Source organism: Callithrix jacchus, chromosome 1, assembly GCF_049354715.1.
Source record: "Callithrix jacchus isolate 240 chromosome 1, calJac240_pri, whole genome shotgun sequence".
NCBI lineage: Eukaryota > Metazoa > Chordata > Mammalia > Primates > Cebidae > Callithrix > Callithrix jacchus.
The window spans coordinates 176674198-176701178 of NC_133502.1; the positions used below are offsets into that span (position 1 = coordinate 176674198).

The 26981-nt window shown below is 48.4% G+C and overlaps 2 protein-coding genes and 1 pseudogene across 6 annotated transcripts in view; 1 reads left to right on the top strand and 2 right to left on the bottom strand.

Moving 5' to 3' along the window:
• Positions 1-5113: 5113 nt before the first annotated feature.
• Positions 5114-10666, bottom strand: NAIF1 (nuclear apoptosis inducing factor 1). 2 transcript variants are annotated; one of them, XR_622636.5, is made up of 3 exons: positions 9913-10666; positions 5785-7668; positions 5114-5700 (listed from the first exon to the last, which is right to left on the bottom strand). XR_622636.5 is itself a non-coding variant. In XM_009003428.5 (2 exons), exons 1-2 carry the CDS (start codon positions 10421-10423, stop codon positions 7196-7198), a joined length of 984 nt encoding a protein of 327 aa, XP_009001676.1. In that variant the 5' UTR covers positions 10424-10666; the 3' UTR covers positions 5114-7195. The 2 variants fall into 2 exon arrangements, 1 of the variants encoding a protein (XP_009001676.1); XM_009003428.5 differs by having other exon boundaries at positions 5114-7668.
• A 949-nt stretch (positions 10667-11615) lies between these two features.
• Positions 11616-26981, top strand: part of SLC25A25 (solute carrier family 25 member 25) — a 37341-nt gene continuing 21975 nt past the window's right edge. For 2 of the 4 annotated variants that reach the window (XM_078328326.1, XM_078328333.1), the window contains exons 1-2: positions 11616-11976; positions 19277-19393. In XM_078328326.1, coding sequence (XP_078184452.1) covers positions 11719-11976; positions 19277-19393 — 375 coding nt within the window. In that variant the 5' untranslated portion in view covers positions 11616-11718. The remainder of the gene's footprint in view (positions 11977-19276; positions 19394-26981) is intronic. The other 2 variants (XM_009003407.4, XM_009003409.4) reach the window with 1 other exon arrangement.
• LOC108593238 (thymosin beta-4-like) lies at positions 13776-14085 on the bottom strand (annotated as a pseudogene).

Sequence of the window (26981 nt, forward strand, 5' to 3'; positions counted from 1 at the left end):
AGATCACAGGGTCAGAAGTTCAAGACCAGCCTGATCAATATGGTGAAACCTTGCCTCTACTAAAAAAATACAAATAAAAAACAACAACAATAAATCAGGACACAGACAAACCATACAATTACATGTGTGTGCATAAACATGTGAGTGGAAACATGCTGGGTGTGACCCAACAAAGCTCTCTATAGAAAGTGAGGAGACCCAGCTACATGTGAAGGGTGAGTAGGAGTTATGAAAGTGACAAGGAAGAAAGTTGTTCAGAGCAAGAGGAACCACAAGCAAAGGTTTGGAGGCTAGAAAAAGGGCCTGGGCCAGACACAGTGGCTTCACGCCTATAATCCCAGCACCTTGGGAGGTTGAGGTGGGTAGATCACTTGAGGTCAGGAATTTGAGACCAGTCTAGCCAATACGGCAAACCCTATCTCTCTCTCTCTTTTTTTTTTTTTTTTTTTTTTTTTTTTGAGATGGAGTTTCGCTCTTGATACCCAGGCTGGAGTGCAATGGCGCGATCTCGGCTCACCACAACCTCCGCCTTCTGGGTTCAAGCAATTCTCCTGCCTCAGCCTCCCGAGTAGCTGGGACTACAGGCGCACACCACCATGCCCAGCTAATTTTTGTATTTTTAGTAGAGACGGGGTTTCACCTTGTTGACCAGGATGGTCTCGATCTCTTGACCTCGTGATCCACCCGCCTCGGCCTCCCAAAGTGCTGGGATTATAGGCGTGAGCCACTGTGCCCGGCCTGGCAAACCCTATCTCTAATAGAAATACAAAATATTAGATGAGTGTGGTAGCGTGCACCTGTAGTCCCAGGTACTCAGGTGGCTGAGGCAGGAAAATCACTGATTCCAGGGAGGCAGAAGTTGCAGTGAGCCAAGGTTAAGCTGCTGTACTCCAGCCTCAGCGACAGAGCAAGACCCTGTTTCAAAAAAGAAAAGAAAAAGAGCCCAATTTCTTTTTTTTTTTGAGACAGAGTCTTACTCTGTCGCCCAGGCTGGAGTACAGTGGCACAGCTCACTGCAACCTCCGCTTCACAGGTTCAAATGATTCTCATGCCTCAGCCTCCAGAGTAGCTGAGACTACAGACGCATGCCACCACACCCAGCTAATTTTTGTGTTTTTGGTAGAGATAGGGTTTCACCATGTTGACCAGGATGGTCTCCATCTCCTGACCTTGTTATCCGCCTGCCTTGCCCTCCCAAAGTAAGAGCCCAATATTTGTAAGAAAGTAAACTTTCTCGGCTGGGCGTGGTGGCTCAAGCCTGTAATCTCAGCACTTTGGGAGGCTGAGGCGGGTGGATCACGAGGTCAAGAGATCGAGACCAACCTGGTCAACATGGTGAAACCCTGTCTCTACTAAAACCACAATTAGCTGGGCATGGTGGCATGTGCCTGTAATCCCAGCTACTCAGGAGGCTAAGGCAGGAGAACTGCCTGAACCCAGGAGGCAGAGGTTGCGGTGAGCCGAGATCGCGTCATTGTACTCCAGCTTGGGTAACAAGAGCAAAAATCCGTCTCAAAAAAAAAAAAAGAAATTTCTGGATGTGACTGGAATGCAGAGTATGAGGAGGGAAGTGGCAACAAGTCACATTAAGGAGCTGATACAGGCTGATAAGGGTGACAGGGCAAGATTCTATCTCTAAAAAGAAAGAGATGGGGAGGGAAAGGAAAGGAAAGGCAAGGAAGGGAGGGGAGCGGGGAGGGAGGGAAGGGACAGCTCTACGTTGGGTGAGAGTTAGAGAGGACATCTAGGGGGCCATGGGCATGGGTGGCAGGGAGAGCTAGCCTGGACTGATGACAGCTGGAAAAAGGCCTTTGGAAGAAATGGCATCCAAACAGGGTCCTGAAGGCAACCCAAGAGCTGGGCAGGGGAAGAGATGGGGCAGGGGCCCAGCATACTCCCCACAGCCTCTAGGCCTCCACCACCAGACAGACCATTTTGAGAACCACATCCCCCTTTGCAAACCTGCATACTGGAGTTAGTTCATCATCTCCAACCAGAGGAGCTGGGCTTGTCCCTGCCAGGTCCTCCCGGCAGCCACTCCTTGGCACCCTCCAAGAACCTGGACCAATTTGTCTAGAATTTCTGCAAGGGTCAGGAAGGCACTTTGGGGAGATTTCCAAACAAGGCATGTGAGTGAGCCATCTGAGGGGTAGAGGCCCAGCCTCAATGGAGCTGGTCCAGCTGCCACTGAGAAACAGAGACAAGCTGTTCCCTCTGGGACCTGCTCAAATTGCAAAATCATGAGCAAATAAATAATCATTGTTTTCAGCCACTAAGTTTCAAGGTGGTTTGTTACACAGCAAAGACAACTGAAGCCACTGTAAACCCCAGCACTTTGGGAGGCCAAGGCAGGCAGATCACGAGGTCAGGAGATTGAGATCAGCCTAGCCAACAAGGTGAAACCCCATCTCTACTAAAAATACACAAATAATCTGGGCATGATGGCGCTCACCTATAGTCCCATCTATTTGGGAGGCTGAGACAGGAGAATCGCTTGAACCCAGGAGGCGGAGGTTACAAGGCAAAACCCCATCTCGATAAAAATTTAAAAATTAACTGGGCATAGTACTGTGCTCCTGTGGTCCCACCTATTAGGAAGACTGAGGTGGAAATATCTCCTGAGCCCTGGAGGTTGAGGCTGCAGTGAGCCATGATTGTGCCACTGCACTCCAGCCTAGGCAACAGAGTGAGACCTTGTCTCAAGACAAACAAAAAAGGAAAGTACTCTCACCTAAAATACAGTTTACAAAGCATGCCTTTCCAAAAGCCTAACAAAAGGTTTTAAAATATAAAAGGTTTGGCTGGGCTCGGTGGCTCACGCCTGTACTACCAACACTTTGGGAGGCCGAGGCGGGCAGATCACCTGAGCTCAGGAGTTTGAGACCAGCCTGGCCAACATAGTGAACCCCCATCTCTATAAAAATACAAAAATTAGCCAGGCATGGTAGAGGATGCCTGTAATCCCAGTTACTCGGGAGGCTGGGGCAGGAGAATTGTTTGAACCCGGGAGGTGGAAGTTGCAGTGAGCCAAGATCCTGCCACCGCACTCCAGCCTGGCAGACAAGATCGAGACTTGAGTCTTTAAAAAAAAAGGTTTGAACAGGCGCAGTGGCTCACCCCTGTAATCCCAGCTACTCGGGAGGCTAAGGCACGAGAATTGCTTGAACCCAGAAGGCGGAGGTTGCAGTGAGCTAAGATAGTGCCACTATACTCCAGCCTGGGCAACAGAGCAAGACTGTGTCTCAAAAAAAAAAAAAAAAAAATACTAACACAAGCTGCCTCTAGGCCTCATTTGATCTAGACACACCCTCAGGTCAGTCAGGCTCAAATCATCTCTAGGTAACCTCAAATCTTACAGGCAGCAAGGTCAGAGTAGTCAAGAACAGTAGCTAAGAGCATGGGCTATGGGCTACAGTGAGTAATAAGGTAGCTGTGTGACTTTAGAAAAATTGTTTAACCTCTCTGATTCTCCATGTCGTCACCTGCAAACAGAACAATGTTAGTGCCTACTTCCTGCAGCTGTTGCAAGGAGTCAATGAGAGAATGCTTATAAGTCCTGAATAATTGTTAGTTTTTATTGTTACTATATACTGGTGAGAGTGATAGCTATGCCCAGGAATTCTAAGATCCCTCCAGAAGGAAGGCCAGTCTTATTTAAAGGAGTATCCCTGCTTGGCAGGACTTCCCAACTGTTCAGCAGAAACTTCGGAGAACCAGCCATCCTTGGTGCAGGATCCAGCTGAGTTGAAGTCTTCCAGTCTCTGAGCTAAGGTTGTTAACTGGCCTGGAGTAGTGGCTCGCGCCTGTAATCCCAACACTTTGGAAGGCAGAGGCAGGAGGATCCCTTGAGCCCAAGAGTTGGAGACCAGCTTGGGCAACACGGTGAAACCCCATCTCTACCAAAAAAAAAAAAGTAGCTGAGTGTGGTGGCGCATGCCTGTAGTCCCAGATACTCAAGGGACTGAGGTGGAAAGATCAATTGAACCCAGGAGATCAAGGCTACAGCGAGCTATGATCGTGCCACTGCACTCTAGCCTGGGTGACAAAGTGAGACCCAGCCCTTTTTTTTTTTTTTTTTGAGACAGTTTCACTCTTGTTGCCTAGGCTGAATGCAATGGTGTGATCTCGGCTCATTGCATCCTTCGCCTCCCGGGTTCAAGCAATTATCCTGCCTCAGCCCCCCACCCCACCCCAGTAGGTAGAATTACAGGCATGTGCCACCATGCCTGGCTAATTTTTGTATTTTCAGTAAAGACAAGGTTTTACCATGTTAGTCAGGCTAGTCTCAAACTCCTGACCTCAGGTGATCACAGGTATGAGCCACCAAAACTGATGGAGACCCTGTCTTAAAAAAAAAAATTCATAACCCTCAGAAAGTATCAGGATTACTGAGGACTTGACTTGTCAGGGAGGCATGGTGGCTCATGCCTTTAATCCCAGGACTTTAGGGAGGTCGAGGTGGGCGGATCACCTGAGGTCAGGAGTTTGAGACAAACCTGGCCAACATGGCGAAACCTCATCTCTACTAAAAATACAAAAAAAAAAAAAATTAAGCTGCGTGTGGTGGTGGTTGCCTGTAATCCCAGCTACTCTGGAGACTGAGGCAGAAGAATCGCTTGAACTTGGGAGGCGGAGGTTGCAGCGAGTGCGTGCCTTTGCATTCCAGCCTAGGGGACAAGAGCAAAACTCCATCTCAAAAAATAAAAAAGAAAAGAAAGAAAGAGTCAGGATTATTGAGGGATTGGGCTTGTTTACAATGCCTATTCTTAGAGTCTTCCCTCCAGGTTTTGAGTGAGGTCTGGGATCAGGTATATTTAACAAATGCCTCAGGCATTTCTTAGCCCCAAACACTGCCTTAAGCCAGGAATGACTGACTTCTACCATAAAGGGCCAGAGAGTAAACATCTTTGGCTTTAGGGGCCAGATGTCTCTGTAACTATTCAATTCTTGCTTTGGTAGTACAAAAAAAGCCATAGGTTCATAAATGAATGGGTGTGGCTGTGTTCCAATAAAATTTTATTTATAAAAATAGGTGGGGAGCCCGATTCAGTTTGTGGGCCAGAGTCTGTCAGTCCCTGTTCTCTTCTTTATATAACCAACAAAGACACAGAGATGTGTGTATAAAAAAGTGATATGTCTTTAATTTAAAATTATGACCTGGAAATAACTAGTCGGTTGAAGTGATCCAGACTTCCTCTTTACACGCAATGGAACAGACACAATATTGGCTCAGATTTCCAACCCCAGAGAAAAACCAAACCAAATCCTTGGGAAGTCCCTGCAGCAACATTGCTGGGACCATGAGACTGCACAGAGTGAGGGTGCCCAAGCTGCTGGGCTGCTGTTCTCCAGCCATGCTGAGAACTTTCCTTCACCACCAGCTTCCTCGCTGGGCCTGATCTCCCGCTCTACCTCCCTTTAGCTGACACTGCACGAACGCCTCCAGAGAGGTTGACAGTACAGTAGTCCCCTCCCAACTGTCTTCAGTGCATCTTCAGGGCCATGTTCCTGTCGTCACAATGGCAGAGCTGAGCGTTCTAAACGTTCATGCCCAGTAGGGCATCATCTTCACTTTTTAGCTGAGACCTGGAGTCCTGAGTTGTAACCACTGGTCACATGTGGCTGAGGCACCAACAGCAAATCAGCAAACTTGGAAAACAATCTGGCGAGATGCAAGGGCCTTGGTAATTGACGGTAAGTCTGAAAATGAAACAGACAAATGGCATCTGGGTAAAATTCTTACAGACAGAAGAGAAAGTGTAAAGATGGAACGGGGAACAGCACCTCCTTCACACTCCAAGGCTCTGTCTGCTCTTCCCTAAGCATAGAATCCAAAGGGTCCCACTTCTTTTTTTGAGGTGGAGTCTTGCTCTGTTTCCAGGCTGGAGTGCAGTGGCACAGTCTCAGCTCCCTGCTGCCTCCACCTTCCAGGTTCAAGTGATCCTCCTGTTTCAGCCTCCTGAGTAGCTGGGACTACAGGCGTGTGCCACCATGCCAAGCTAATTTTTGTATTTTTAGCAGAGACGGGGTTTCACCTGTTGGCCAAGACGGTCCATGTTTTGACCTCGCGATCCGCCCGCCTTGGCCTCCCAAAGTGCTGGGATTACAGGCGTGAGCCACTGCACCCAGCCAGGGTCCTACTTCTTAGGTCAGCTTCGCCTCTTCCTCCTCCTACATTCAGGGTCAATCATGGCTTTGGATGCACTCAGCCACTCAGAAGGAGTCTCACAAGAACAGGAGGCACTGAGCGGTGTGGCAAGGGAAGAGTCCAGCATGTGATGTCCAGCAGGGCTTTTTTTGTGCTGAATTTTGGAAATGTGGAGTCAGCAGAGAGGAAAGGAGGAAAGCCTTCCCAGGAGGGGTTCACACACAGAATAAATACAACTGGCTGGAAGCAAGCCTCCCCACAAAGCCCACAGGTCACTCAGACCCACTGCAGTGGGGCAACGAACTTCCACACTAGTTGGCTTTCTCGAAAATTTACAGCATCCAAAGCTTGACCTGAATCAAAAGCTGCCCAGAGATGCTATGGAAGACCACACACAGCATTCCCGAGCCAGACTGGCTGCACCCTGTGTGTATTATGGAGACTTCCCAGGGCACTACCTAACAAGCGCCTGTGCTGTGCCTGGAGTGAGGTTGGGGGAGAGGACCACAGTCGATGGAGTCCCCTGAGAACTGAGGCACAGTGAGAAGGAGAAACGGTGCGGTTTCCTCCTCAGGCTCAGTCACACTGCCTCCCAACGGAGGAAGATATTATTGCTCAACTGCCAGCACCAGTGACATTAACCTACTCGAAAGGATGGCACCTGGGGTGGGGCAGCTCCATAGAGACCCAGGCAGGGTGATGGCCCCCAGTGACAGCCTGTTGTGTTGTTCCTTACAGTTGTCCAAGACCAAGTCTGCATCATGTCACAAGCCTTGGGTCAAGATAACACATGTTCTATCACATGCGTACGTGACCCCCAGCTAACCAATCTTCTGGATCTCAGCAAGGCAGCTCAAGTAGTGGAAGAGTTTGGGTCCCAGGAGCCCAACAAATTCCTCTTCTCAAAAACCATGGAACCCCTAAGTGTTTATTAAAGAGGGAGCTGTGCTCATGGCCAGCCTAAGGCCAAGGCCAACCACAGGACCCACTTACAAGACCATGGAGTTTTCATCCCATCATGGCAGAAGGCTGGCCTGACCCCTGCCCTCACTGGATGATGCTGTCTGGCTGCCCATTCTGGGCCACCTGCCCAGGGTCAGAGGCAGGGGCCGTGTTAGCTGTGTTGCTCTGTAGGTAGCGGCGGAAATCTTTAATCATGGGCCGGAGGACCTGAATGAGGACGCTCAGGGCGGCTTGTGTGCCCTCCATGGCCTGGGCCTGGCGCTCCTGGGCACAGGCCTGCACTTCCTGGGAGCGGCGGATCATCTGCAGCAGGTCGTTCTGCTGCTCCAGGTGCTGCGCGATCTCCTTCACATGCAGGTTGGTTACTCGCTGCTCCTGTATCAGCTTGGCGGAGTTGAGGGCAATGCGGCTCTTGAGCGCCTGCGGCTTGACTGCCGTGTCTGCATGCTGGGCCATCATCTCCACGGGAGCCTCTGGCGGCAGCGGCGGAGGCGCCTCAGTTGTGCAGTACTCCACCACGCCCTCCTCCAGGGTGTGATAGGTGGTCTCTGTGGGGACTGCAGGGTAGAAAGAAGAGGCTGAGGAAGGTCACTTTCTAGAAGGAATGAAGCTGGCTGTATAGGGTGGAGAGAAGGCCAGAAAGTCCTGTCCTGGAGCGACATTAAAGGAAAATCCAGGCCTCCCCTGGCTGCATAGCTATTCACATATAAATCTTGAATCTAAGGGGTTCAGAATCTTAATGTACTTGGCAATCAAAGGGCCAGCCCTGGATCTGGCAAAAGTGAAGATGTTGATCATAATACTAGCAAAACTTTCAGAGCAACTACAACATGTCAGGCACTTTGTACTCATTAGCTCAACAAATCCTCAAAATGACAGCAAGAGGTAGGTGCTGTCATTTTCATTTTCCAGAGATGAGGAAACAGACTGAGAAATGTAGACTGACTTGCTAAGGTCACAGAGCTCATTCGGCAGAGCCAAAAGGCAAACCCAGGTCTCCCAAACAGCTGAGCCCTGATCTCCATGCGGGGCTGCTCCTAGCTAAGGCACCTCGGAGGCTGGGTCACATGCTCCCTGTGGTGCCAGTGCAGTAGGCATCTTGGGTGGGACTCTACACATGCTCTTTGCCACTACATTAGTCCTACCTCCTTTCATGCTTGCTTTTTATTTATTTATTTTTGAGATGGATTTTTGCTCTTTTGCTATGTTGCCTAGGATGGAGCGCAGTGGCATGATCTCAGCTCACTGCAACCTCCACCTCCTAGGTTCAAGTGATTCTTGTGCCTCAGCCTCCTGAGTATCTGGGACTACAGGTACCCCGCCTCCAAGCCCGGGGAATTTTTATACTTTTAGTAGAGACAAGGTTTTACCATATTGGCTAGGCTGGTCTTGAACTCCTGACCTCAAGTGATCTGCCCACCTCGGCCTCCCATAGTGCTGGGATTACAGGCGTAAAACACCACGCCCAGCCCTTTGATGTTTTCTTGACTTGACTTCCTAGTCCCCTGTGGCCAAGCAGAAAAGGAGGTGGGAATGGGGTGGTGGCAGCTAAAGTGCCCAATCAATGTTTCCCTCTCTCTTTCATCATCTGGGTCAATGCAATACTCAAACATCCTTCCTGATCCAGAGTAGCATCTGATTTAAACCCGTGTTTGTCCCTCTTACCCACCCCAACATATTCTTGAGAAATACGCATTACAGGGGGATGGCACTCACACATCCACCCAGCTCCCTCAACCCCTACTAAGAATCACTGATGGATCCAGCTCACAGCCATTACAAACAAGCAGAGTTAACAGTCACAGGCACAAACCCTTCTCTGAACTAAAAAAATCCAACCAAAGTTAGTTCTGTTGTTATTTCTAGCTGAGAACCTTGAAAAGGATCCTAGCTGGGCTGTTTGGGCCTCCACGCATGTAGAAGAGGTCAAGCTCCTACACCCTTCAATGCCAATGTCAGCTACGTATCCCCATGCCACCAAGAAGCCCCCTTTCTCTTTTGGAACCTTAGGTTTTCCTAACTGATGGTGAAGCTATTCCTATATATGCCATCTCTGTCCTACTAGAACATAACTGGCCTGTTATTTTAGACAACATGGTAATCCCAATGCCCAGTACAGGGTTTGGTACAGAATAAGTGCTAATGTTTGATGAATGAATGAATCAATGAATGAGTAGATTAACAACAGGAACCATGAGGCTCCCGAGCAGCACCTGATCAAAGTTCCCTGGCACTGAAAACACAATCCAGAATTGTTGTCTCACTTGGGCAGCATTATTCCCATCTATTTTTTCAACAAATACGGCCTGGCTGTCTACTACATGCCTGGCCCTGCAAAAAGTCCTGTGGGGATACAGACATGGTCTCTGTCTTCAAGGACCACCCAGTTTGGCAACTGGAGGTAAGTCATGGAAACATGGTGACAATGCTCAATGGCGAGCTATCCAGCACATCAGAAGTCCAGGCCACATGCTGAGGAAGTCCCTGAGAGAGCAAGATCACTTCTTTTTTTTTTTTTTTTAAGATGGGGCTTCACCATGATGGCCAGGCTTGTCTTGAACTCTTGACCTCAGGTGATCCACCCACATCAGCCTCCCAAAGTGTTAGGATTACAGGTGTGAGCCACTGCGCCCAGCCTGCAAGATCACTTCTGTCTGGGGTGCTGCTCTTGGAAGGCCTCACGGTCTTCCAAGACCCCCATCTGACCTCTGACCCTTGGCAGCCAACCTTCCCCAGGCCACCCCAGAGCTTGCTGGCCCTTCCCACTTATGCACGCCGCCTGAACAGGAGAGGTCACTCACTCTGTGTCAGGGTGACCGTGGCGGTGGCTGCGGTGGCCGAGGGTCCGAGGGCCACGGGGTGGATCTCTGTGGTGCTAGGCAGGCTGATGATGGTGGCCTCACCCAGCAGGTTGCAGATACGTTGTTGCATGGGGGTCAGCAGCACGGGGGCTACAGCTGGGCCACCGCCGCCACTGCCACCGCCTGTCCCAGGCCCCCCAGCTCCGTCCTCCTCAGTGGGCCCCGGGGCCTCGCCACCCTCCACAGCAGCCCGGACCTGGGCAACCTTACGACGGACCTCGGTCTTGAGGTCAGACCACTTCTTCTTGACCTCAGGCAGCTCCCTGCGGCAGGTGGCCACGGCGTTGACCCTTCTCAGGATGCCGTGCCAGGCCGCGCTCTTGGCAGCCAGGGGTACCCCGGCGTTGAAGTGGTTCACCAGCAGGTGCTTCTTCAGCTCCAGCTCCTCCACGATGATCTCCACCTCCCGCTCCGAGAAGTTCATCTTCCTCTTCTTGGCTGGGACTGCCATGGCCTGTCCCCTCCCCTCTGTTTAAAGAAATTATAATCCCCTCAAGCGCCCCAATTCCCCTACTCTTCTTCCTCAGCCTCGCCCCTCACCCACCCCCTATAGGGGGATAGGCCGGGCTTGCTCGAGGCCAAGCACTAGGCCTTAGGTAACCCTCCTCGCTACGCAAAGTGCGTAGGGCCCAGCCCCAACCGGCCCGGCCGCTGCCAGCCAGCTGCGTAATGGCTTCCTGAATCTGCCTCTTCCGCCGGGGTGTGCGGAGATCCGCCCACTTCCCCTCTTCCCGCCTCCCAGCCCTTCTGCGGGAGAACCCGCCCTCCCGGTGGGGCGCGGCTCAAATATCACATCGATCACTGGTTCTTTCTGTCTGTCGCTCAGCTAAAGAGCACGCCTACTTACTGGAATTAGCCTGATCTTTGGTCTAAAATTGTGTCTGTCGTCCAGAGCGCCCCGCCCACCTAAGCTTAATTCACTTTCATTGGGAAATCATTCTGTCGTTCAATTATCAGTATTATGACTATTAAGCCGTTAAACTCAGCTATTTTATTGATGGTTTACGGAGTTAGATTACCAAAACCCTGCTTCCTGAGGATACTTAGTGCTTTCGGCCGTGAGCTGTGAGTCAATTAATTTTTAATTCCTCTCACCGGCACAAACTCCGCCTCGCAACTGCAGTTCATAAATGCTCTCACACAAATCCTATTTCCCACCGGAGGCTACGATCTCTCCGTACACGACCGCTCCTCCCATCTTTAAGATCCCATAGTCTAAACAGAGTTCATCAATGGAAACTGGACACGGGGTCTTCCGCCTAATCATATGACTTCTGCCTATCGCTGCGTAATTTTTCCTCAATTTTTTTTCTCTCTCTCTCTCTCTCTCTCTCTCTCCTTTCTCTCCTCTCTCTCTCTCTCTCTCTCTCTCTCTCTCTCTCACTCTCTCGTCTCTCGCTCAGCCAATCACCGCCTCCATCAGTTTGAATCGGCCCCAGGCGGAACGGGATGACCCCGCCCACCCCATTAATCCGGGTAGTTCGGGGCGCTGTGGGCTGTTCTTAGTCGGCTCCGCCCCTCCAGGGTCTCCGTCCGAGCCTGTGATTGGCCTCGAGGATTCTGGGGGCGTGGCCTGTGAGGCAGCGCGCGGGAGGGGCGGGGCTCCCGGAAGCCTCCCCTCCCTCCAGCTTGCCGGCGTTTCCGAGCCCGCGCTTGCACTTCCAGAGTGGTGCCCGGCGTGCCTTCCGCGCCGTCCCCGCCGGCCCGCCGCCCCCGCCCGCGTTCAGAGCCCCTGCCTCGCACCCGATGGTGAGCAGTGTGTTGTGCCGCTGTGTGGCCTCCCCGCCGCCGGACGCCGCCGCCGCCGCCTCCTCGTCCGCCTCGTCGCCGGCGTCGGTGGGGGACCCCTGCGGCGGCGCCGTCTGTGGGGGCCCGGACCACCGGCTGCGCCTGTGGAGCCTCTTTCAGACGCTCGACGTCAACAGGGACGGCGGTCTGTGTGTCAACGACCTGGCGGTGGGGCTGCGGCGCCTGGGACTGCACCGCACCGAGGGCGAACTCCAGGTAGGCTGCGCGCGCCCTCGGCACTGCCGGGAAGGGAGCCCCCAGAGCGCTGGGTCACAGGTGCGGCCGGGCCGCTGGTGACAGATCTCGGGGGACGGCCCCTTGGGCTGGGTGGGACCCCCACTGTCCAGAGGAAGGGTGCCCCTGACAGAAGGACACCCCACTTATGCCCTGGTGGGAGTGGGGCTCCTTCCTGACCTGTTTGGGTTCTTGGGCCGGGCTCTTTGTGGACACAGGTGGGCACCCTCTGGGCCTTCTGATGGGCGAAAAGCCCTTTCTTGCCCGGGCTTTCCCCAGAGCAGAAGGCCAGGTCTCAGGAATGTGCCTTTGTCACCTCCTGACCTCAAGACCAAGCTCGACACTCCCTTCACCCATGGATGATGGGTTCATCCATCAGTCCTCAGCAGCACCTCCTCCTTTCCCTCTCGTTTCCATGCCGGCCTTAGGCCCCGATCTAGTTCCTCTCAGGAGCATGTGGGAGTTGAAAAAAATTGGTATTGGGGTTTCAGGCAGATCCGTGTGGACGTGGGCGGCGGAGACTGACAGTTCTCATGGTTTAGGCTCATCTCCATTGCCCTGTTTATCCAAAAAATGGGATCGTGATCCCTGCGGGTTGGAGTGATGATAGAGTGAAGGAATCTGGGGGAATTTTTTTTTCTAAAAGTCAAAGCGGGGGAAAATGTAAGAGGCGAGATTGTCACTGTTGTGGGCTCTTGGCCAAGGTAGGGGCAGAGGGGCACAGAGAAATGGTCATCCCTGGGCCTGCAAGGAAGTGAAGTACTGGCCTTTCTGTATAAAAAGCTCAGAGCAGAGGCTATTTCTTTTCCTTCTGTCTCTTCCACTTCAGTCCGACTTGGCAGGTGTAGCTGCCATTTTCCCAAGTATTTCATCTACTGTAGCTTAGCCTGATTTACAACCTGGAACCTGGAATAGGACTCCTGAGTACTTTACCTAAGAACCTGTTTCTTTGCTGAGTTAGTTTGGTCCATTTGTACACACAACAATTAGAGAATCTCATAGCCAGGTATGCAAAGAATCTGGTAAACCGCCAGTGAATTAAACCCATTTGTTGGGTGGGTGTACATAAAGTGTTGTTAACTCATGTTCAAGATCTCTTGAGTCAACATCCAAGATATTTAACCTATTAGGATCAGCCTAAGAAGACCAAGATTAATGCTATGCAAGAGAGAATCAGTGAGCTAGGTCCAGGACATTTAGTTAAGGCCTTTAGCGTTAGTTACTTTGTTTGTTTGTTTGTTTGTTTGTTTTGAGATGGAGTCTGGCTCTGTCCCCCAGGCTGGAGTATGGTGGTGCAATCTCAGCTCACTAAGCCTCTGCCTCCCGGATTCAAGAGATTCTCCTGCCTCAGCCTCCCCAGTAGCTGGGATTATAGGCACGCACCACCACACCCAGCTAATTTTTGTATTTTTAGTAGAGACAGTTTCATCATGTTGGCCAGGTTGGTCTCAAACTCCGACCTCAGGCGATCCATCCGCCTCGGCCTCCCAAAGTGCTGGGATTATGGGCATGAGCCACTGCACCCAGCTAGAGACAAGTTTTTAAACTTTTTATTTGCATATTTAAAAAATTGTGCGTTCCAATAATTAAAATCATTTAAAAAAAAAAATGACACTCTGATTAACCTGCATTACAGCCTGCAGGATACCTTGGGCCAGCTTGGTTTTACTGTAGATTTCACATTTGTCCCACCCCACTTCTTCCTTCACCAACATGCAAGTTCTTTCCTTCCCTGCCAGCCAGATAGACAAATGGGAGAGGCAGGCGCGGCCTTCGTTGTCAGTAGTTCTTTGATGTGAAAGGGGCAGCACAGTCATTTAAACTTGATCCAACCTCTTTGCATCTTACAAAGTTAAACAGCTAAAAGAAGTAAAATAAGAAGGCAATGCTTGTGGAATATACAGTGGCGGCGCACGACTCATAATGATTTGCCTGCTTGCTTTTCCTGTTCACTTCGTTTCTTTGAAAGGCAGTGGATTTTTCTCTTTCATTTCTGTCTTCTTCAGTTTCGACTTATCGAATTTCTTGATCTCAGCCATATTGGGTTTGTCAGACATGGTTGCGGAGGAAAAGCGGAGTGAGGGGCACGAACGAGCGTAGTCTGGTCTGCGCAGTGGCCACCACCAAGTTGTTCGACAAGTTTTTTTAAAAAAAAGTTTCCAGTCAGTTTTACACAAAATAGTGTGGTGAACTGGAGATTTTCCCCTATGTGTCTGATGAATACTCACATGAAAAGATAGGTTGACTAAACCCAGAGGGTCTCTGTTTCTGCTTTTATGAACCTATCCACTTGGCATTACTGCCAGGCACATTGAGAACATCTGGCTGCTGGAGCATGTTAAATGTTTACCCCATGCTGGCTGGGCATGATGGCTCATGCCTGTAATCCCAGCACTTTGGAAGGCTGAGGCGGGTGGATCACCTGAGGTCAGGAGTTCCAGACCAGCCTGACCAACTTAGTGAAACTCCGTCAGTACTAAATATAAAAAATTAACTGGGCATGGTGATGTACGCCTGTAAGCCTGGCTACTTGGGAGGCTGAGGCAGGAGAATCGCTTGAACCCGGGAGGCGGAGGTTGCAGTGAGCCGAGATTGTGCCTTTACACTCCAGCCTGGGCAACAAGAGTGAAACTCCATCTCAAAAAAAAATGTTTACCCCATGCTTTGTGCTTTGTGGCATGAGATTTGAGACACATCTGATATTCATCCTAATCTGTTTTTTTTTTTTTTTTTGGGTGGTGAATTTCTTGGGGCAAATAAGGAGAAAGTGATCATTTTTCTTTCCAGTGTTGAAAGAAAACCTTTATTAACTAAAGGGAGCCTAGCTCACTGGGGTCACTTTGGCTCTAAAATCTTTGACTCTGTGACAGATCTAAGTTCTATGATATGAAGCATTTATTCTTTATTCTTTTTGTGTGTGATTCTAGTATAGACTATATTTCCTTTATTTATTTACTTTTTGAGATGGAGTCTCCCTCTATCGCCCAGGCTGGAATGCAGTGGTGCGATCTCACTGAAACCTCTGCCTCCTGGGTTCAAGCAATTCTCCTGCCTCAGCTTCCTCAGTAGCTCTGGGATTACAGGTGCCCACCACCATGCCCAGCTAATTTTTATATTTTTAGTAGAGAAGGGGTTTCACCATGTTGGTCACTCCTGCCCTCAACTGATCCACCCACCTCGGCCTCCCAAAATGCAGGGATTACAGGCGTGAGCAACTGCACCCAGCAATATAGACTATTTCTACAACTTTTTTGACTTTTGAACAAATTCAGTTGTTATACAGCTTTGAGATGGGAAATAATTCATTAGCTCATTACCTGTAAAGGAGCACAAGTTAGTACTGTGGGGAATGTTTGAAGTATCAGAGAGAATATCTGCCTTTTTGTAAATAACTGGGCAACAGGAAGACACCCTGCCTCTTGTACCCCCATACCACTTCCTGTTGAATTAGCATTAGTATTAACTACTTACAGAAAGAGCAGGAGCCGGAAGAGAACTTGGGGCCCCCTGGGTCAAAATGGGTCATCTGTCATGGGAATAGGCATTGAAGAACACATCAAACTTTGGAAGCTGCTTCCTATAGCCCATATGAAACTGGTCTGAAAGGCTAGGGTTTGCACAGGAATCAGCTGTGAGTGCTTATCAGCGGGCGATGGGTAAACCCAGGCCGTGTGACTTTACAAAGCCTCTTGTTAGCTTATAACAGTCTGTGTCAAGCTTTCTTTAAAAGTAAACCAGCAAGTTTTACCATCTGCCTTTGTTTGAAAGGAGATGGGACACTCATAAAAATTGCTTAAAATGGAAGTGGGCAGAGGAACCGATGGCAGCCAGCCAGGGAAATTTTCTTTGTGAAAGGGCGTGTAAGCGAGAAGCCCTGTCCTGGGACAAAAAAAAAGGGGGAAGGGGTCATTAAAGAAGAAAGAAAGATGATGACGACAACAGTAGTGACTTTGGGAGAAGAGACGCAGCCAGAGCTAATAATAGATTGCCTGTTTAAGGCATTTTCATGTGACCAAACAAAATCTGTGTCTTAAAACAAATTTAAAACATAGGTTAGAACTCAGGCAGCCAATTAGAGGAAGCAAGCAAGCTGTGTTACATGTAAACAGTTGTCTCTTCAACTGAGGCTTGTGGGCTCTTATAAGGGGGCTGCAGTTTGCTCATTTAGAGACTGGAATCCACACCATCTCGTTTGAACCCCACAAAAACCTGTGAAGTAAGCATGTCAGTAAAATGATTTTTAACCCCATTTTACTAGGGAAGGAACAACCTCAAAGGTCATTTGATCGTTAGGAAATTGGACCAGAGAAGGAATTGAAACCATCTTCTGATTCCTGCTCCTCTTCGCCTTAATGCAGCTGTTTTTCAGGAACACAAAGATAATTCTCAAGTTCTTTTGGGGAAACTTGAGAAAGAGGAGAGATCATTTAGAACCACATATTTTACTCCCAAAGTATATGTTTCAAGATTATCCACAGCTGACCCTGTCAAAGAACAAGAATCCGCCCTACCCTATTTCTCTCCCTGACCCTAGCAATGCACATGAGGCAATCCCTGTTGACTTGAAATTATTGAATGGAATATCAGTAATGTCAAGTTGGTATTGCTTAATCAGATAGACTGTTGAACTCTATACCTTTTAAATGGCCGTTTGTGGGTGTTTATCAAAAGAGCCAGACTTAAGATAGTCTACAGAAGAAAGCACCTTTTCCAAGAGATAGACATTATTTGCTATAAAGTAGTAGCCCTTTAGGAAAAGAAAAATGCTTTTCGCAGATTGGATTGAGTTCATATATTAAACTAATTGTGTTATATTGTTGCAAAATCAGTCCCTGGCTCAAAGTCACAATCATCAAGTCAACGAGAAGGCTTTTTTTTTTTTTTGAGACGGAGTTTCACTTTTGTTGCCCAGGCTGGAGTGCAGTGGCCCAATCTCGGCTCACCAAAGCCTCTACCTCCTAGGTTCAAGCAATTCTCCTGCCTCAGCCTCCCGAGTAGTTGGGATTACAGGCATGTGCCACTATGCCTGACTAATTTTTTTGTACGTTTAGTAGAGACAGGGTTTCACCATGTTGGTCAGGCTGGTCTCAAGCTCCCAAACTCAGATGATCTGCCCACCTCAGCCTCCCAAAGTGCTGGGGTTACAGGCATGAGCCACTGCACCCAGCGACTTTTTTCTTTTTCTTTCTTTTTTTTTTTTTAAGACAGTCTTGCTCTGTCACCCAGGCTGGAGTGCAGTGGCGTGATCTCAGCTCACCACAACCTCCACCTCCTGAGTTCAAGTGATTCTGTGTGCCTTAGCCACCCAAGTAACTGGGATTACAGGCCTGCACCACCATGCCCTGCTTATTTTTATATTTTTAGTAGAGACTGGGTTTCACCATGTTGACCAGGATGTTCTCCAACTCCTGGCCTCAAGTGATCCACCTGCCTCGGCCTCCCAGAGTGCTGGGATTACAGGCATGGACCACCATGCCTGTCCTATAGAAGACTTTTTTTTTTTTTTTAATGAATTGATACTTGGAAAGATACAGTCCCAAGCTCTGATCCTAAAACCAAGTAACAAATAAGAATATACGAGGCTGGGCACGATGGCTCATGCCTGCAGTCCTTGCACTTTACAAGGCTGAGGTGGACAGATGTCTTGAGCCCAGGAGTTGGAGACCAGCCTAGGCAACCTGGTGAAACCCCATCTCTACAAAAAATACAAAAATTGGTTGGGTGTGGTGGCTGATGCCTGTAATCTCAGCACTTTGGGAGGCTGAAGCTGGTGGATCACTTGAGGTCAGGAGTTCAAGATCAGCCTGGCCAACATGGTGAAACTTCATTTCTACTAAAAATACAAAACTTAGCTAGGTGTGGTGGCACATGCCTGCCTGTAGTCCCAGCTACTTGGGAGGCTGAGGCAGGAGTCTAGCTTGAACTCGGGAGGTGGAGGTTGCAGTGAGCTGAGATCACGCCACTGCATTCCAGCCTGGGCCAGAGCGAGATTCCATCTTAAACAACAAAAGCAATAACAAAAATTAACAAAACAAACAAAAAAACTACGGGCATGGTTGCCCATTCCTGTAGTCTAGCTACTCGGGAGGCTAGGCAGAAGGATCACTTGAGCCTGGGAGGCTGAGGTTGCAGTGAGTAGAGACTATGCCACTGCATTTCAGCCTGGGCAAAAGAACAAGACCCTGTCTCAAAACAGATATAGATAGAAAGTGAGAGAGCATGAGCCTGTCTGATTTGGAGCTTCAACTGGATGAATTTTTTGATGTTCAAAGAGTTATTACTGGCCGAATGCAGTGGCTCACACCTGTAATCCTAGTACTTTAGGAGGCTGAGATGGGTGGATTGCTTGAGGTCAGGAGTTCAAGACCAGCCTGGGCAACATAGCAAGACCCCCGTCTCTGTTTTTAATTAAAAAAAAAAAAAAATGAGGGGCCTGGCACAGTGGCTCACGCCTATAATCCCATCACTTTGGGAGGCCGAGGCGAGCAGATCACCTGAGGTCAGGAGTTTGAGACCAGCCTCGCCAACATGATGAAACCCCGTCTCTACTAAAAATACAAAAGAACTAGCCAGGCGTTGTGGTGCGCACCTGTAATCCCAGCTACTCAGGAGGCTGAGGCAGGAGAATCATTTGAACCCAGGAGGCAGAGGTTGCAGTGAGCCAGGCTCATGCCACTGCACTCCAGCCTGGGCGACAGTGCAAGACTCCATCTCAAAAAAAGAGAGTTCTGTGTCTCACGCCTATAATCCCAGCACTTTAGGAGGCCGAGGCAGGTGGGTCACGAGGTCAAGAGATCGAGACCATCCTGGTCAACAAGGTGAAACCCCGTCTCTACTGAAAATACAAAAATTAACGGGGCCTGGTGGTGCACGCCTGTAGTCCCAGCTATTCGGGAGGCTGAGGCAGGAGAATTGCTTGAACCCAGAAGGCGGAGGTTGTGGTGAGCTGAGATCATGCCATTGCACTCCAGCCTGGGTAACAACAGCGAAACTCCATCTCAAAAAAAAAAAAAGAGTTATTACTTGCTGAAGCCTCACATCCCCACAATGGAATGATAGAAACAAATATTTTGCTGGGATTCATTTCTATTCCAGTTGAGTCTTGAATTCCTGGGCTCAAGAGATTCTCTTATCTCAGCTTCCCAAAGTGCTGGGATTACAAACCTGAGCCACTGTACCCAGCCAACATTTTATTTTATTATGCCTGTGACACAGTCTCAGGGGTCTTGATGACATGTGCCTGGCAGCCAATTTTTTATTATTCGTTTATTATTTTTAACAGGGTCTTGTTCTGTCACCCAGGCTGGCATGCAGTGGTACAATTACAGCTTCCTGCAGCTTCAACCTCCCAGATTCAAGTGATCCTCCCACTCAGCCTCCCAGGTATCTGGGATTACAGGTGCGTACCACCATGCCCAGCTAATTTTTTTTTTTTTTTAAGACGGAGTTTCACCATGTTGGTCAGGCTAGTCTTGAACTCCCGATCTCAGGTGATCCGCCTGCCTTGGCCTCCAAAGTGCTTGGATTACAGGCGTAAGCCACCACGCCCATTCAATTTTTGTATTTTTTATAGAGATGGGGTTTCCCCATGTTGCTCAGGCTGGTCTCAAACTCCTGAAGACAAGTGATTCTCTCGACTTGGCTTCCTAAAGTGTTAGGATTACAGGCATGAGCCACCATGCCCAGCCTAACTTTTTATTTTTAACCATTAATTATACTAATCAGAAGTTGGCAGAACCATAGAATTTAGTCTCGGAAGGATCACAGGTCATCATGGTCACTAGCCAGCCTTCCACCCAGGATAAGTCCTCCTGAAGCATCCTTCATAGATGGTCATCCACCTGTTCTATTGTGGATAATTGGAGTCACTGTGAGTTCTCTGTCATGTCAGACTGAAATCTTATACCTGCTGCTGCCTATTACCCCACATGTACCTTCAGGAGCAAGACAGAAAAGTGATCCAAGGCTTTTTATCTGAAATCTGTGGTCTTCTCTTTCTATAATCTCTGCTGCTGTTGCTGCTGCTAAAAACAGGTATTGTCGGCCAGGCACAGTGGCTCACACCTGTAATTCCAGCACTTTGAGGCCAAGGCGAGTGGATCATGAGGTCAAAAGATCGAGACTAGCCTGGCCAATATGGTGAAACCCCGTCTCTACTAAAAATACAAAAATTAGCTGGGTGTGGGGGCATATACTTGTCCCAACTTCTCAGGAGGGCTGAGGCAGAAGAATTGCTTGAATCCGGGAGGTGGAGGTTGCAGTGAGCTGAGATTGTGCCACTGCACTCCAGCCTGGTGACAAAGAGAGACTCCATCTCAAAACACACACACACACACATCATCATCATCATCATGCACTTCTCACATGACGTGCTATCCACACCTCTCACGGTTCCCTCAGCTGAGACAGTAATAACCCATGGGGTTTATAGTACAGACTTTTCTTGAAAATGTTATGCTGAGTGAAAGAAGCCAGTCACAATGCAGTGTATGATCTATTTAGGTGAAAGTCCAGAGTGGAGAAGTCTATAAAGACAGAAAGTTGAGTAGTGCTTGTCTATGCGGGAATGAGGAAGGAAGGTGATAAGGAAGAGAGATAAGGTTTCTTTTTAAGGTGATGAAAATACTCTCAAGTTGACTGGAGTAATGGTTGCGTATATCTGTGAAGATACCTAGAACCACTGAACTGTACACTTTAAATGGGTGGCTCATGCCTGTAATATCAGCACTTTGGGAGGTTGAGGCAGGCGGATCATCTGAGGTCAGGAGTTTAAGACCAGCCTGGCCAACATAGAGAAACCCTGAGATACTAAAAATAAAAAATTAGCCGAGCGTGGTGGCATGCACCTGTAATCCCAGCTACTGGGGAGGCTGAGGCAGAACTGCTTTGCACCTGGGAGGCAGAGTTGGCAGTGAGCTGAGGTCATGCCACTGTACTCCAGAGTGAGACTCAACAGAGTGAGACTGTTTCAAAAAAAATAAATAAATAAATGGTGATTTGTATGGTATAAGACCTGGGTTCAAATGTTGCTTCTGCTGCTTGCTAGCTGTGTGACCTTGAGCAAATGACTCACCTGATCTAAGTCTTTCTCCTTATCAGAAACTTGTCGGTATGAGGACCTACTGCATAAGGGGTGTGTGGGGGTTAAATTACATAAAGCATAGAAGGGCTGGGTGTGGTGGCTCACGCCTATAATCCCAGCACTTTGGGAGGCCAAGGCGGGTGGGTCACGAGGTCAAGAGATCGAGACCATCCTGGTCAACAAGGTAAACCCCGTCTCTACTAAAAATACAAAAATTCGCTGGGCATGGTGGTGCGCGCCTGTAGTCCCAGCTACTCGGGAGGCTGAGGCAGGAGAATTGCTTGAACCAGAAGGCGGAGGTTGCGGTGAGCTGAGATGGCGCCATTGCACTCCAGTCTGGGTAACAACAGCGAAACTCCGTCTCAAAAAAAAAAAAAAAAATAGCAGAGAAAGAAGGCCGGGCACAGTGGCTCACACCTGTAATCCCAGCTGTTTGGGAGGCTGAGGTGGGTGGATCATGAGGTCAGGAGATTGAGACCACCCTGGCTAACATGGTGAAACCCCGTCTACTAAAAATACAAAAATTAGCCGGGTGTGGTGGCTTGTGCCTGTAGTCCCAGCTACCCAGGAGGCTGAGGCAGGAGAATCGCTTGAACCTGGGAGACAGAAGTTACATTGAGCCGAGATCGTGCCACTGCACTCCAGCCTGGGTGACAGAGTGAGACTCTGTCTCAAAAAAAAAAACATAAAAGAGCCCAGGACTGGGTCTGGCACATACTCACCAAGTGAGTTCTTTGAATAAAAGGTGCCCAGAATTAGTCAGAATCCTCTGTATTTTGCCCCTAGTTTGCTTCGGTAAAAAGTGAAAGGCAAGGGAGGCCTTCCCTGGAGACATCAGCATTCAAGGGTACCTGGCCAGAGGGAGGAGCTTCCGTGGTGTAGAGGGGGTGTCGGTTGTGAGAAACCTGGACCCTGTGGACATCAAACAGCAAAGAAACAATAAAAAGTTGTAGTGGAATCACTCACTCTAGCTACACAAAAAGATGTCTTTGCTGCACATGTCTCCCTGGACAGAAACAGGACCTCCTCATTTTGCAAGCTTGTTGCCCTCTCCTAAGCCCTGGATCATCTTTCCTTAAGTACGGAGTTGACCTTGAAGTTGTGAACATGGAAGCTCAAGTAGAGCTTACTAAAAGCTTTGGAGATTATCTCACTAACCAGCATTACTTTGCAAAGTGGGACGAAGGCTTTGAGGTTGGGCTGGTTGGAGGCCAAGCCAGTTCCAGAACCCAGGATTTTGACTCTGCTCCATTTAGCTTAACACAGTGCCTCCTTCCTTCATTGACTGTGGACACTTAACTTGCCCTTAAAACTTTGCCACATTTAGTTGTTTAGTTTATGACATTGGCATACCTGTGGATAACTCCAGCTCAGCATTTTAAGACCCTGGTAGTGCACGGGAAGCAGTGACTAAAATGATAGGTACCCTGTTCCTAATATGGGATATAAAAGACAATACAATACCTGAAAAAAGAAGCTGTTGTCTTAAAAATGCATCTTCCTTTAAATGTAAACGAATAGCAAAGGTAGGCCTTAAGGAACTTCTTATCTACTTTAAGCTCTTGGCTGGCTTTTCTGGGAAGTTCGAGGAGGTGAGTCATGACTCATTTTCTGCAGGTTTATGAGGAAACTGGGAAATGGCTGTCCTGTCCCTGTCAGTGCCTGGAGCTTTCAGTGTTGTTTTATTAACCTCTGGCCCCATACCTTTCCTCCTGTCTTCCTTTCCTGTTGGCTGGAGTCTGATGTGATGCTGCTTTTTTTTTGAGACGGAGTTTTGCTCTTGTTGCCTAAGATGGAGTGCAATGGCACAATCTTGGCTCACTGCAAACGCCGCCTTCCAGGTTCAAGCAATTCTCCTGCCTCAGCCTCCGGAGTAGCTGGGATTACAGGTGCCTGCCACCATGCCCGGCTAATTTTTTGTATTTTTAGTAGAAACAGGGTTTCACCATATTAGCCAGGCTGGCCTTGAACTCCTGACCTCAGGTGATCTGCCCACCTCAGCCTCCCAAAGTGCTGGGATTAGAGGCATGAGCCACCGCACCTGACGATGCTTCTTACCAAAACACAAAACCGCATGCGTTGTGTAAGAAGACTCTCAAAAACCATTGATTGAAATGCTGCTGATGCCAAAAAAATAAAATAAAAATAAAAAGTGGAGAGAGGGTAGTTTAGATCACCAAGAATACTAACCAACTGGCTGGGCATTGTGGTTCACACCTGTAAGCCCAGCACTTTGTGAGGCCAAGGCAGGTGGATTGCTTGAGGTAAGGTGTTCAAGACCAGCCTGGCCAACATGGGGAAACCTCGTCTCTACTAAAAATGCAAAAAAAAAAAAAAAATTAGAAGGGCCTAGTGGCACGTGCCTGTAATCCCAGGTACTGGGGAGGCTGAGGCAGGAGAAAAGCTTAAAAAACTCCGGCAGGCGGGGCACATTGGCTCATGCCTGTAATCCCAGCACTTTGAGAAGCCCACGTGGGTGGATCACGAGGTCAGGAGATCGACACCATCCTGACTAACATGGTGAAACCTTGTCTCTACTAAAAATACAAAAAATTAGCCAGGCGTGGTAGCACTCACTTGTGCTACTTGGGAGGCTGAGGCAGGAGAATTGTTTGAACCCAGGAGACAGAGGTTGCATTGAGCTGAGATCACGCCACTGCACTCCAGCCTGGGTAACAGAGCGAGACTCTGTCTCAAGAAAAGAAAAAAAAAAAAAAGAACCAACTGTCTGAATGGGACTGTTGGTTAAAACCAGCTATGGTGCACACCTTCATCACCCTTGTTGGCCTTTTCTAAAACCCTGTTGTTGCTTTTGGTTAAGGCCTTTAGATGGAGTTGGAATCCATATAACATTAGAACTGGCGCGTTTTCAAGGTTGTCCAGTTCACTCCTCACATTTTACAGGCCGGAGAAGTTAAACAACCTGTTCAGTGTCCTATATAGGCATTGCAGGGGGGTCTTAGGGAGAAGACAAGGTTCCCCAGCACCCCTTAGTGATGCATGTATGGACACAGTTAACTTTTTTCCTTTTTTCATTCACACCTTGGGTGTATTTTTTTGTTTGCTAGTCTCTTTCTCTAACCTATAAACGGAGGAAAAATAGGATTCAAGGGTAGATAGTTCTATAGCTAAAGAATTCCTTTGCCAAATTGTTTAGGAGAACTGGCTTGGTTTAAACCAGTTATTAGCCAGCATTCTCCCAGCTGGCCTCCCACCCTGAACAGCTGTGCTGCATGTAAGGCAGCCCAGGGAGGGTTTCACCCCCTTGCCCTCTCTTCTGCCTGCAGTTCTTACACAAAGCGGAGCAAGCAGCTGGTGAGAGTGCAATCCTGAAGTCAGTTTCCAGAAACTAAAAACATTTTATGTTCCTTTAGTAATGAATTTGCTGGTTTGCTTTTTCACATGGGAGAAGGAAAGGAGAGGATGAGGACAGGGTGGGTGCAATAAGTAGGCTCACATGGACGAGTTATATGGCTCTCACTGGCCAGTGTTGGATCACTTCAAAATTTTTTGAACATTTTAGGTGATTGGGTTGTCGCATGCTGGCCTGCATACCATATTCACCCCCCTGCTCCTTATACTTGGTGCACATGTCTAATCTAAAGGAGAATCATGCTCTTGTAAGAGCAGAAAAAGAAGAGAAATTAGGCCAGGCACTGGCCTGTACTCCCAGCACTTTGGAGGCTGAGGTGGGAGGATTGTTTGAGGCCAGGAGTTTGAGACCAGCCTGGGCAATATAGGGAGACCCAATCTCTAAAAAAAATTTTTTTTTAATTAGCCAGGCATGCCTGTTGTCCCAGCTACTTAGGAGGTTGAGGTGGGAAGACTCCTTGAGCCTGAGAGGTTGAGGCTGCAGTGAGCCATGATTACATCCCTGCACTCCAGCCTGGGCAACAGAGGCAGACCCTGTCTCAAAAAAAAAAAAAAGAAAGAAAAGAAATGCCATGTTTCCACACAGAGTCTTGCTTCTGCAGAACTTTGTTACATCTCAGAATCCTACACTTAGAATTGAGTAAATTTTATATGCCTCTAACTTTCTTCTAGAGAAAAGAAAAAGACATCTTTGTTAATAGGCATTCACCTTGAACTTGGGACCTCAGTGGGGACTGGCTTTTCACTAGGAGTAAACAGACACCATCCACAAGACTGGAGGTTTTGTGCCAGACTTCTCTTTTTCTTCCAGTTACAGGAGTTTTCTTGAGGGAGTTTTCGTCAAAGCTAGATTTTCTGGTTCTATTTCCTAAAATGGAAATAGATCACGGATTTCCTTTTGTCATTATTGCATTTCTGTCATCTGCCATACCTTAGTTTCATTTGTGCCAAATGAGGTGAGTTGTGACTCCTCTTCATTGTCAAATTGTGGCTGAGTCACACCAGGAGGGCGTTTAAGAGTCCTGCCTTACAGCCTGAAACTCCAGCCACCCAGTGCAGGCAGCACATAGGAGCTGAGTGTTTCCACTGGCTGATCGGTTCATTTCAGCAGAGACCAATATTCACCTGCTACAGTCCTGCCTCTGAAATATCCTGTTACTGCCTTATATCAGTATATAAAAGAGAGTCTTCAAACTCTCACCTCCTGTACCACCCAGAAATAATTTTAAAAACAGCATATCTCCTTGCACATTTTGTACATCTGCTTTATTATTATTTATTTTACTGAGTCTTGCTCTTCACTCTGGCTGGAGTGCAGTGGCACGATCTTGGCTCACTGCAACCTCTGCCTCCAGGGTTCAAGCAATGCTCCTGCCTCAGCCTCCTGAGTAGCTGGGATTACAGGCACCCACCACCATGCCTGGCTAATTTTTGTATTTTTAGTTGAGATGGGGTTTCACCATGTTGGCCAGGCTGATCTCGAACTCCTGACCTCAGGTGATCACCCACCTCGGCCTCCCAAAGTTCTGGGATTACAGGTGTGAGCCACTGAGCTTTAAATGTTTTTGTTTGGGCCAGGCATGGTGGCTCATGCCGGTAATCCCAGCACTTTGAGAGGCTGAGGCAGCTGGATCATGAGGTCAGGAGTTCAAGACCAGCCTGGCCAACAGGGTGAAACCGCTTCTCTACTAAAAATACAAAAGGTAATCTGGGTGTGGTGGCACATGCCTATAATCTCAGCTACTCAGGAGACTTAGGCAGGAGAATCACTTGAACCCGGGAGATGTAGGTTGCAGTGAGCCAAGATCGAACCATTGCACTCCAGTCCAGGTGACAGTGTGAAACTCCATCTCAAAAAAAAACAGTTTATTTTCTGGTTTTGGTTTTGGTTCTGGTTTTGGTTAAAACCTTACAGCTGCAGATTTTATTTAATTTATGGAAAAGGTCTTCTGTATGATCATATTGGCTGTGCCAGTCCTTATCAAATCAATCAGTCTAATCATTCTGGCTCTCTGTGAAATAAAAATCTCATTTTCATCTGTTAACTTTTTCTTTTTTTTTTTTGGAGACGGAGTCTCACTCTGGCTCAGGCTGGAGTACAGTGGCGCAATCTCAGCTCACTGCAACTTCTGCTGCTGAGGTTCAAGTGATTCTCCTGCCTCAGCATCCCTAGTAGCTGAGATTATAGGTGGCTGGCTAATTGTTGTAGTTTTAGTAGAGATAGGGTTTCACCATCTTGGCCAGGTTAGTCTTGAACTCCTGACCTCGTGAGCCGCATGCCTGGCCCATCTGTTAACTTTCTAAAGAGTGTTAATTCTCTTCCCTCTCATGGTTTCTGAATGTTAATATTTCTTGTTTGTTTGTTTGTTTGAGACAGAGTCTTGCTCTGTTGCCCAGGCAACAGGATTTTTAAACTTTTTTTTTAAGAGAGAGTCTAGGCCGGGCACAGTGGCTCAAGCCTGTAATCCCAGCACTTTGGGAGGCCGAGGTGGGTGGATCACTAGGTCAAGAGAACGAGACCATTCTGGTCAAC

Bases quoted from the DNA above. Each gene is read 5' to 3' on its own strand.
- NAIF1 (XM_009003428.5), bottom strand. From the start codon at position 10,423: ATGGCAGTCCCAGCCAAGAAGAGGAAGATGAACTTCTCGGAGCGGGAG. The intron at 7,669-9,912 runs GTGAGTGACCTC...TCTACCCTGCAG, and splicing joins CACGGTCACCCTGACACAGA to TCCCCACAGAGACCACCTAT.